The sequence below is a fragment of the Pangasianodon hypophthalmus genome, chromosome 18, assembly GCF_027358585.1.
Source record: "Pangasianodon hypophthalmus isolate fPanHyp1 chromosome 18, fPanHyp1.pri, whole genome shotgun sequence".
NCBI classification, from domain to species: domain Eukaryota; kingdom Metazoa; phylum Chordata; class Actinopteri; order Siluriformes; family Pangasiidae; genus Pangasianodon; species Pangasianodon hypophthalmus.
In genome coordinates this window covers 5,484,530-5,497,035 of record NC_069727.1, presented here as the reverse complement: position 1 = coordinate 5,497,035, position 12,506 = coordinate 5,484,530, and the positions used below count along the sequence as shown (strand labels likewise).

At 40.4% G+C, this 12,506-nt stretch overlaps 1 protein-coding gene across 1 annotated transcript in view; it reads left to right on the top strand.

Annotated features, from left to right (window-relative positions):
* The first annotated feature begins 9,587 nt into the window (after positions 1-9,587).
* camk1da (calcium/calmodulin-dependent protein kinase 1Da) overlaps positions 9,588-12,506 on the top strand; it is an 88,877-nt gene continuing 85,958 nt past the window's right edge. Inside the window, exon 1 of the mRNA XM_026922817.3 lies at positions 9,588-10,468. Coding sequence (XP_026778618.1) covers positions 10,374-10,468 — 95 coding nt within the window. The 5' untranslated portion in view covers positions 9,588-10,373. The remainder of the gene's footprint in view (positions 10,469-12,506) is intronic.

The window sequence follows — 12,506 nt, the reverse complement described above, 5'->3', positions numbered from 1 at the left end:
GTCGGAGACGAATCAGCATCTTGATTTCAGATGAGTCAGCAGAGATAGCTCAGATGTAAGCCTAACACTCTGTCTCTCCAATTTGTCTCTTCTATAAAATGTGTTGCTGTACTGCAAGTTCCCAGGAATCTTCACAAGAAGAAATGTATAATCTAACACACTTGTACCACAGCATATTTCCAACAATTATAATTTTTTATTATTATTAATTAAAGAACAACATTTGAAGTTAATAAGACCAAGAAAAAGAAGCCTTTCATGTTAGAGAGAAACCATGAAACACCAAGTCCTCTGTCTTGAAGACTTTCCCGTGGCAAAAACTTACACGTCAATGGTTAGAAAGCACTGACACTGGAGACTCCTTCCAAAAATACACATCTTACAGAAAACTTTACCATATTAATGATTTGACATGTTTACTTGTAACCCATTTATGTGGAGTAAATCTGTTTATTATTTAATGGTTGTTTTTTTTTTCAGACGGCAAAGGGTTAATCTGGCACTCAAGCACATCGTGACAAGATCCATTGTTGGAGGTTCAGATGTAAAGTAGATAACAGTTATATATTACTTTGTAACATCACATATAATCACCATAACTATAATTATTTAATTGTTTGTGGTCCTGGTTGCTTTCCAGTTTCCTAGGTTAAATGGTTAATTGGACACACATGCACACACCACACACATAAGATGCTCACATTTGTTTTCCTGTCATGAGGACGCACTGAGATCTCAGCAGAAATAAATCAGACTCTGACTGAGAAGAAGATTCATTTTAATTCAGGATGATATTAGTTCTCTTTGTTTTAATTTTCTTAAAACAAACAAGTAAATCTTAATATCAGTATAATCTGTGTTTATTAGTTGATGGTGGACTTGTACAAGAATGAAATAAGACTGTATCTAACCTTAAAATAACCTTAGATAAAGGAGAATGATGGCCAAGCTATCACTTATGCTGGAGAACGACTCCCATCCCAAGCATGAGACTCTGGTGGCACTGGGCAGCTCCTTTAGTGACAGGCTGCTCCACCCCAAGTGTGTGATAGAGTGGTATCACAGGTCCTTCGTCCCTGCTGCTGTGAGACTGAACAACCAGCACTGCTCCCAGCAGACTCCACCACTTAACTGGACAATAAATCTCTGGTACTAACTGGAAAGTAAATCTTTGGTGACCCCCCATCTCATGGGAACAGTGCAATAATGCAGTGTCACATTAATACTGTTGTGTGTTTGTGGTGTGTCTCTTTTATATTTTTTATACTTGTATATTTTTTTATTTTTTATATCTTTATATCTGCTGCTGTAACAATGCAAATTTCCCCATTGGGGGACGAATAAAGGATTATCTTATCTTATGTTAAGATTTCGTGGACTTTCACTTCTCTAAAATTAGTTGATGGAGGAAGTTAGTTTTGTCTGCCAGGATATCTTAAAATGTGTGCTATTGCAAAACCAGTTGTGCGTGTGTCTGTTTTTGGCGGTGTTTGAGACAGTTTAAACTTTGTACTCCATGTTCATTTGTCTTCCTAATGAGCTAACGTCTGGAATTAATGCCATTTCAGGTATATATTGCATTCTGTGCTCAGCTAAGACGAGCCATATTTTTGTGGATTGTAACTTTTTATGCTCAGATTTCCACTGTAAATATCACTACTCAGCAAATTCTTAAAATTCCTTCCTGAAAAGGTCCTGCTATTTTCAGGGAGGGTTTTTTTTTTTCCTCCCCCAGAAATTTCTAGATATGATTTGACCTACAGTCGTTGTTGTGATTAAAACATGTAACATTCAGCATTGAAGGGCAGAATTACTAGTTGTCAACTTTTCAACAAATGATAGACTATTTACTTAATGTATGTCTGCAGTCCATATTTAGTCCTTTCACTTTAGTCCTTTGACGTCCTGTGTTTTTCTGTAGCTACATACCAGCTAACACGTCCATGTGTGCTGCCATATGGATTATTGATGGACTAGTGATCAGGTGGCCCAAATGGGGCCAATAAAATTTGGGTTCTGTATGCGACCCATTTACGTTAGTCTATATGGACCCCTAGTGGGTGGGCTGAGCCTAGGTGGGCTACCATCCCCTGTCTCCCTCATGGGTCCACTATTCTCTTCCCTAATAAGGGAAAATAATGTGGCTGTTTGTGGGGCCTTATGTGTAAGATGCACAGTAAACCTATATAATACTATGCTCACAGCTGCACCAAACTCCTAACCTCTAGCATGTTGGCTCTTTTCTTCTCGCAGATTATCTGGTTTGACCAAACATGAGATCTGGGAATAGGGCTATTATCACTGTAGTTTAAGGTCATATATATAATTTTTATATCTAAGATTTTCCTCAGTACACTGCCTGCTTGACTCAATAATCAATATTTCAGAGTTAAATTAGTTTGAAATCTTGTTTGGAGATGGGTGGTATACAAAAACAGCTTTCATTAATTAAGTCTAAAATAACCAACTTGGTTTCCTTTTGGTTGGTGAGGTTACGGTTAGGGTGCTGGGCTATGAGAAATATGGTAAATGTAGGCTACATGGTGACCTGGGAATAAAGAAAAAATAAAGTTTATACAGAAACAAGTTTATGGGTTGCTATATGTTCAAGAGATTCCACTTATTGCTATGTTTTTTTCCCCCTCAAAACTTAAAAGCAGTTAATATAGATTTCTTGGTTAAAGATTAAGAGGGCAAGTGTGTGTGTGTGTGTGTGTGTGTGTGTGTGTCTGGGGTTGTGTCGACACTAAGGGCATATGTGTTTGTCTGTGAATGTCAGAAACACACACACACACACCACCCACCTCTTGCCAACCCTCCCCCCAAGACCCCCAGAATCCCCAGCAAGCAATAACAGATATTTGTGGTAATGCTTTCCACTTCTCTGCAGCCAAGGAAGGGAAAAACCAAGGTTTCTAACAGAGAGAGGGCTAGGATGTTTCCACTGAATAGCAACTTTTTTTTTTGCAGTTAGAATGGTAAATAAGACTTGTTTCTGACAATCAAGTATATCTAATTGAGACATGTTATTTAGTAGAATTGTAAAAGGTACGCATACAGGTACTGTCAGAGAATTTAGCAGCTACATCTTTCCAAAAAGCACTCCCAGAACGAACATGATCCTCCACAGATCACAGGAGGCACAAGGAATCAGCAGCGACTTTCATTAGGTCAAGTTTCCGAGGAGTAATACAGGTTTTGTGTATTCAATTCAAATGGATTTGCTGATGGTCAGGATTGTGTGATGCTAACTGAATATCAGACCAGACAGTGTCTCAATCGAAGTCAGGTTCTAAGTCAGGATAGTGCCTTTTTCATATCCTGTCTAAGGGAAGAGGCTTCATGGACAAATCTATAAAGATCAGAGACCAGACTTCTCGCAGTCTTTCAGCATATGAATATTTTATGGAGCGGATGTCTGTGGCTGACACCATGCACCCACAGAGCTGCCCTGAGCTGCAGATAAAAAAAAGAAGTGCCTACTAGGTTGTAGCTGACTTTAAGGTCTGGATGTGACAGCAGACCATATCAATAGCATATGGATAACATTCCCATGGAATGAAAGTAACTGGCCTACCTCCAATATACAGCTTTTTGTTGTTAAAAATGGAGAGTTGTGATGCCATATTTACTGAATTGCACCTGACCTCAGAGCCCATCCCTGTACTTGCACTAACTGAGTGATAAGCATAGCTGACACTACTTGATCGCATGGTTCTTCTCTCTTTGGGGCGGTTGGGGCTGTTGTATTTAGCATACAATTATACCAATTGTTGTGATAGTCATTTTGACCTTTTTGTTGTTACCGTGTATCTTTCAGTGTATTTCTGCTTGTGTTAGGCGATCCATAGGTGCCCTAGTTAACAACACTTACGTAGCAGTTCCACTCGGCGCAATGAAATAGGTCTTGCTTATTGCTGGGCATGACTACCCTCTGACCTCTAGCATACGCGGCCTTAAAAAGTGACTGTCATTTGAGGATGGAGCTGTGGGACGGCCCAGTGAGCAGTGAAACCGTTTTTGATGCTCATTAGGAGCGTGCACAGGCCCCATTGGGACCTAAGAGGGCATTGTCATATTATGAATATACTGTATGTCGGCACGCTCTGTGCTGACCTCGTGATATCTTTTGTTCTTCTTCTGTTTTGTTCTAGGAAACATGTCTAGAAGTTCCACTTCTGTTCTCTGCTGTCGCCTTTGTCTGACACCTTTGTCTGACAAACTTTGAAGAGCTTTGCTACTCAAACACTGACTTTGTGTGTTTCTTTGGCGCTCTCTTCCCTGGCCGGTACAGAGGTTGTGGCAGCAGCGTGAACACAGACTGCTTCCTGATTCTAAGTGAACCCAGGAAAATCTATCAGAGATATGTGCATTGATGATATCTCGCAAGCTGCTAATGCACACCAGGCCACATCAGCATGAAGGTTAAACCAAGCAATCAGAGGCTTTGTTGTGAACAAACAATAGTAAAGTTTGAGACTGCTAAGCCACCATCCAACCTCCTTCACTGCAGTATGAACCTTAAGCGGGATCACTTCTTATTCTACATGTCTATGGAGATTGCTGAATTTAGTTTGCTTCAGTAACCAGCAATGAGGAGATAGCAGAAGAGCTAGTAAAGCTAACAAAATTCATGCTAGGCAAAATAATCATTGTAACAATAGATACCCAGGGTTGTAGTGAGTTAAGCAGACCATTTATCAAGGTCTTTCAGAACCTTGTGTTACAGTATAATTGTGCATAATGCTAAGATCAAGAGAGAGGGAAATAAAATCTCAATACCAAGGTACTTAAACTGTTCATCTATGGGTATGTCTGCAGGAAGAATAGTTGCTTGTTTAACGGAAGTAAAGCTGATTTGGACCTGATTTAAATCCAGATAAGGCTCCTAAAAAACTAATATATTATCTGCATATTATGGTGCTACATGGATAGAGATGCTGAGCTAAAGTTTTACAGGATAAGGCAAAGAGTCCTGGGCTTAAGGGGCAGCAGTGAATCTAGAGATAATGAACAAGTGAGAGTTGTTGGGACCATTGCTGAGGGTTCGAAATACAGCACTTTTATCATATGAATGAAATTCTCGCTGAGCTCCATAGCTTCCAGAACAGACCACAAGTAAGGGCTGTCAAAAACTTTCATGGCATCTAGATATAAATCTGCAACTGGAGACTTAATTTTAGGGTCCATGCTGATTATATAGAGCAGCCGCCTAATGTTATCTAGAGTGACATGACCTCTGATAAAACCGGTTGGTCAGAGTGAACCAGGAACGACATATTGTTGGTGTCTGGAGAGGAGGTTGGCACAAATTTTAAGGTCAGCATTGAGTAAACTTATCAGCTGCAGACAGTAAAGTCTTTATCCCTGTATAGCAAGATTAATCATTATGAACAACAGAGAACGTAAAGGTGTCATAAAGACTTCCATTTCTGCATGTCGAGTGCAGCCTGTTGTAGTGCGATGGGCCTACTCTTACGTTATAGCAGCTACAAAAAGTCATTCCCTTACAATCTCTCTTTTGAAGACAAACACACACACACACACACTCACACAGCTGGTCATGTTACTGAGAAACTGGAAAGCGCAAACTCCTCTGTCCTGAAGACTTTCTGTTACACTGACACTGGAGGCTCCTTCCATAAAAGTTCACCATATCAAAAATTTTTCTTTGTTAATATACATTTTTAAACATGCTTGTTATTAGGCTTATATTATGTGCAGCGTTCACCGTACAAGTCCCTGTGTATGAGTTATTATTTTGGAAACAATAACTATAAAATGAGTGAATTAAAATGAACCTGCTGTTTGCATGACATGGGGTACCAGAGGAAGTACAAGAGCACCACCCTATGGTATATAGGACTCAGTAGCAGAATATTTGATTTGTTTCTAGGACACATAAAGACATCAGTAGTACTGGCTTCATATTTGCTTTATAGTTCCTGACACTCAAAGGATTTTGTTAAAACACTACACTGTGATGGGATTTGAGGTGGCAAGACTTATTCCACACCTTTGTGCCATGGCATGTACCAGGATGACAAAACCTGACCTTACTATTTGCTAGTGCATCCACTAGATGGCACCAGATAACCATAACATGTGTGATAGAGTGTTTAGGAATGGAAAAAGGAATGTTATTTTTAAATCATAGTTCTGTTGTTTAAGTATTTTTAGATAGTGTCCTTGAATTTAATGTCACTTCTCTTCTTATTAACCTTCTTTTGTGTTGCTGTGTATATAGTTTACATCACACTGATCTATGAAGGTTTATAGTAGGTTTATAGGTTTAATTTAATCTAATTTAAAATTAGGAATTCACAAGTCAACCTTTTTCCAGTTTTTCCCAGAGTTCTGTGTATTAGCTGTAATTAATCAGAGGAGCTCAAAGGTTTTGTAGACAGGGGCTCTTGTTAGTGTCTGAAACAAACATCATGGTGACATCTTACATTACCAACATTAATTATTACATTAGTTATCATTATCAAACCACAGTGCAGTTGAGTTCTTGACTCTGATTGGTCAGAAGGTGTTGATTAATTTTCTATACCAGCAGCTCTGACATATAATGTGCTTGCTCTAATATGTTATCAGTTCTATAGTAACAACTGACACAACTTGTATGTTGGACGCTCCGCATAAACGTACTGATTAATCAAATCACACATTAAACTTCATGTTCAGGTCTGATTATTAGGCACTTTAGCTACATGATTGTAATGCCATGGTTAAATTATTTACCAAGCCATTGTGGTCTTCTGCTGTTGTAGACCATCCACCTTAAGGGTTGATCTGTTGTGCATTCTGCTCAGCACGATCCATAACCATTTTACCATAGACTTCCTGTCAGCTTGCCCCAATCTGCACCATTTTGTGTAGATTCTGATGTTTAAACATTGGACTGGTACACAGCTTGTCACGTTACCACGAAACATTATCAGAAAGCGTAAAGTCATCCATACGGAAAGTGTTCTACACACATCTACACAAAATGGTGCGAAAAACAAAAAATATCCAGTAGGCAACAGTTCTGACTGGCCAGATTGGGGCAAGCTGACAGGAAGTGTATGGTAAAATGGTTATGGATCATGCTGAGCAGAATGCACAACAGATCAACCCTTAAGGTGGATGGTCTACAACAGCAGAAGCCCACAATGGCTTGGTAAATAATTTAACCATGGCATTACAATCATGTAGCTAAAGTGCCTAATAATCAGATCTGAACATGAAGTTTAATGTGTGATTTGATTAATCAGTTAATTAATCAGCAGTGTATGAATGTTCATTTGTTCATCAAAGTTCATCTAAAGAATACAACATGTGGCATCTTGTTATAGGAAAATAATCAATGATGCGATGGTGTGATGGTGCCCAACGTGGAGCTAATTTATTGTTACGATTCCAAAGTGGATAATTTTCTGATAACAGCACGTCCTGAAATGTTCTATTTCACTTACACTACAGCAATATGCCAACAACAGCACAATCATACATTTTTTAACATATCAGTGAATTGCATTTTCTGTTTTTTAACCAATTCAGGTTACATTTACAGTTGTGTACTGTCAAGACAAGCTAGTTCCTGTTATCACTTACATTTCAACAGCTCTAACGGTCTTTCCTTCACCAGCTTCCCTTTTTTCCTCTCTCTTAAAGTTAAGTTATTTTAATAAAAAAAAAAACCCACAGCTTGTCATGTTACTGAGAAACGAGATAGTGCAAACATCTCCATTCTGAAAACTTTCCGATGACGGGAAATTACTAGCACTGGAGACTCCTTCCATAAATGTTAAATATCTCAACATGTTATTATTACAACATGTTTTTATTATTATTACCCATAGAGTACATAGCATAGCATTGTCTGCCATACAAGTCCCTGTGAATTAGCCATTACTATAGAAACGATAATGTATTAGAAATATAGGAAATTAATCAACACCTTTTGACCAATCAGATGCACCAATTCCACAGTGCTGTGGAATATGAACATTGCTGCATTGTGCTGTTTTGTTAGATGAGGGAATAAATGTCCTGGAGAAAAAAGGGAGGCAGAGAGAGATTGAATGGGGCAGATATGAATTTAATCATTAAAAAAGTTTTTGTTTTGGGGTTGGGGTGTAAGGGGTGTAACAAGAATTGGAGGAGGTGAATTTGCACTATCAAATCAAAATGCTGAACAGATCTGCTGACTCAGAGCAGGCTCAGAGAAAAGGGGGCGGGGTGTTTTCCTGCACAGAGCAACTGCAGTAGTTTGCAGCTGGAATACTCATGAGCCTGGTACACTACAGCAGTGGTGTACATTCCCACACACACACACACACACACACACACACTGAGATCACAGAGCACCCTGCAGTAGTCCTATTGGCAGGTGGCAGGTATGTAAAACAGGCTTGAAAGCTAAATGTGTCCTTTGCAGTACGAGCATGTCCTTGTCTTGTTTGCAGGGCATCCCTTCTCAGAATAAAAGGCACTATTCTCACTGATATTTATTTTATCCACCAGATGTAGCTAAAGTCTTTCATTTATGTCTTGGGTCTCTCAGTGATCTCAGAGTAATGGAGCAGAACCATCAATGGAGGGACTTGGACCGAGGTGGCAAAAGCGAATGAGATCACACGAAGGAGTGGTGAAAGATCTGATTTGCTTCTTGATGCAAAATGAATGGTCACATAATAACAATGCAATTTGATTTTCATAGTGCTTTTGACTATAGACATTGTCACCAACAACTTTCCAGAAATCTGGATGTAGCTTTAGATCCCTAATGAGCAAACCAGAGGCGACAGCGGTGAGGAAAAACTCCCTGAGACGACATGAGGATGAAACCTTGCATCAGAAGGAAACTTTCTTCTGAGTGACGCCAGAGAGCGGGATTCTAAATCATTACAGTAGACGAGTGTAGAAGAGTAAAAACAAACAGTACTGAGTGTGTAGAAAGGATATTCAGATTGTGAATAAGAGACCTGGATAGTCTTTATGATTACAGCACCAGCTCTTAGGTGCAAATATGATTTAAACCTGAGCTAAATAAGGTTCATGAGGTGACTTTTGAGACTTTTAAGATATGTGATTACAATTCAGTTGTGTATTATTGGGCATTGTGATGGTGCAGTGGGTAACGTTGCGGCCTCACGGCACCAGGGTTCCCTGTTTGAGCCTGGGCTTGGGTTACTGTCAGCGTGAAGTTTCCCATATTGTCTCCATGTGGATTTCCTCTGGGTTTTCCAGTTTCCTCCCAAAAACATGCCAGTATGTGGATTAGTGACTTTGAAAATGCTGCTAGCTGTGAATGTGTGTGTGTGTGTGTGTGTGTGTGTGCATGGTGCCATGGTTCCATCCAGGGTGCATTCCCACCTCACACTCAGTGCTCCCGGGATAGGATCCGGATCCACTGACCAGGATAAAGCAGTTACTAAAAGGATAAATGATTTAAATGACTAGTTTGTGCACTGTTTAAAAACGCATAATGCACTCGAAAAAAAAAATAAATCCCACAATGCACTGCATTACGTGCACAGGTACAGAATACCCACAATGCACCGTACCCTAGTAGGTCACCATGACATTTCGTACAATTTTTGGTTTGTGCTGCAAAGGTCATGTGATCACTGTGACCTGGTGTTTTTTTGTGTGGTGGTGGCTCGTGCTGTTATATGCTAGCGTGCACTCGTTAAGGTTTTGGCGCAATGCGAATCATCAGTACCGTTCAGTCCCACGCGCTCTCCGCCCCTCTCTCCCCGCCGTGTGACTGAATCTCCCTCATCGCCATAACAACCGCTGGCACACAGTCAGCGCGCGCTCGCGTGGACAGTTCGCTCAAATAACGTCTTCTCGTTTTCCGTTTTGTTGGGGGAGACACACACACACACACACACACACACACACACACTCTCTCTCTCTCTCTCTCTCGAGCTCAGTAGCGTTTTTTTTTTCCCGTGGAAAGCTGCGCGTGCCTCGCGCTCGAATTAGAATTACGTCAAAGCGTTTAAGCCGCTGCAGGTGCAGCAGCAAGGAGAGCACGAGAACGGAGGAAACGCGCGCGTGCTTCCGTCTTCTCATCTCTTGCTCGCTTCCACACATATACACACACACACACACACACGCGCACGCACGCACGCACGCGCGCGCGCTTACACGGAGGGTTGAAAGAAAAAAAAAAAGAGTCGGGTAGCACAAACCGTGACAGCCAACGACCCACAAGAAAGAGAGCTCGCGCTTCACGGGTTTCATGCACGCGCGTGCTAGTGATCGACAGGCGTACGTGTAAACCGAAGCGTGGGAAAGCGCGGTTTTCTCCGGGGATCTGTCAGAGTCACAGGCAGCTGCTGTAGCAGACTCTTTCTGCGCGCTTCCCGGTTTCCGCCATGGCTCAGGAGAACGGAGAGACCGCAAGGGACTCGTGGAAAAAGCAAGTGGACGACATCAAGCAAATGTTTGAATTCAAGGAGGTCCTCGGCACGTGAGTAACTTTCTTTCTTTCTTTCTTTAAACACAGTATCTCTTACAGACAGACAGCAAGAGCACGAGCTGTAAACGGCGCGAGACACACAGCAGTCAGTATACAGACCTCAGACAGACAGACAGACAGAGCTCTGCCCATGCCAAGTTTGTTTGTTGGTGATGTTTGCAAAAACGAAATGCATCACTACTGCTGCTGCTGCTTGCAAAGCACGACTTGCATTTTGCTGGTAAACAAAGCACCTATGATATGCTTCCGCTAGGCGTGATGGGAAGCGGGAAATAAACTGGTTTGGGATCTTCTCTGTAGTTCCTTCATGTCGAGAAACGACTGCTTAATACTTCCTATAACATCTTTATTCAGCCCAATGGCGTGTTCACCATAAGCGATATGGTGCAAAATATTACACCGTGATACTTCATCATCACGATACACAACATGTATCACAAGATTTAGTATTGCTAATGTGTTACTTGACGCAGGAAGCAATGATGAATTTTACTGCACTGCAACCTGTATATTAAAATAATCATGAAATCTGTCATGTAAGAATTAAAACACAACAGAGGAGTGCTGTTCTAGGAAAATAACCAACACCTGAAATATATATATATTCCTATAACAGCACATCATGAAGTGTTTTATTCCTCTTACACAACAACAGTTTGCCAACGTTTGAGTTACAGTTTGTAATTTATTAATGAATGAAACATGATACTTTTTATCCTTTATAGTTACTTTTAATGTTATAGAGCATTCATAAGTTATCACTTGCATTATAACAGCTGGTCATTCCCTCACCAGCCTTTTTTTTTTTCTCTCTTGAAGTTAATAAGGCAAAAACAAACCACAGCTTGTTTTGCTACCAGGAAACTGATGAGAGACTTTCCCATGGTGGAAAATAAAGCGCTGACACTTGAGACCAATAAATGTTAAATAAACCATAAATGTTAAATAAACGTCACCTTCACGATACCAAAGATTATACATTTTTCTTAAATAACCATGTTTTTTTTTAAATTTGTATATTATTAGCTTTAGATTATGTAGCTCTTCTGACATTCATGTTCCTGTGAACGAGTCGTTAGTAAAGAAACAATAAAGTATTAGAATAAGTGCATTAATATAAACCTATGATTTGGATTGAGAGGGACATTAGCAGGGACTACTGTTAGAGCTGCTGTTATAGCAAGTTAATCAACACTAGTCAGATTTGAGACTTCAGCAACATTGTGGTGTAAACTCTTAATCTATGCATGCCTACACTTTAAAAAAAAAAAAAAAAAAAAAGGTTTCTTAAAGTTCTAAGTTCTACATCAACCCTATTATTATTTCATCCTTATCCCATGAGTAAAACAGTCATGCACATGATGTTAAACACACAGTGGATGATAAAATTCATTCTCCTTGACGTGCCTGCGTTCGCTTTTGTTACGTAAATAGCAACCAGATTGGTTTTTCCCCTCAGTTATTGCCTTGTAATGAACTGAAGCAGCAATTTTGCATGAACACGAGAGTCTCTGTGGCAAAATGAGAAACGAGTCTCTTCTTCTTGATATTGATTCATGAGTCAGTGTGTTTATCATCTCGCCAAAGCAATCGTTCCTTGTCACAGGGGCTGCGGTATTTTTATAGCCTAATCCCTTCATGCACTTCATGGGTTTCTAGATTAACCATCCCGGATTATGGCATGAAAGTAATCCTGTTCTTTCCTCATTGGGCAAGAACAAAACAGCGTGGTTTATTAAATCATACATAAACCATAATATGGGCTTCTGGTTTGATGGCTGACTGATGCCCTTGAGGTTCTGCCACTTAGCAGGGGCCATGGTTTCAGTGTGTGTGTGTTTGTGCATGTGTGTATCCCAGAGCTCAGTTTATGACCGCACATGGAAATCTCCTCTATAAATCTACTGCCGAGCTGATGAGGTGGCTCTGAGCTTGGTGCTAGGACACTGCCGTCATAGCAACCTGCGAGCCAGGAGTCATGGCAACTTGGACAGGCCCTGCCAAGCAGTTGTCTGGTAGCCTTCTCAAT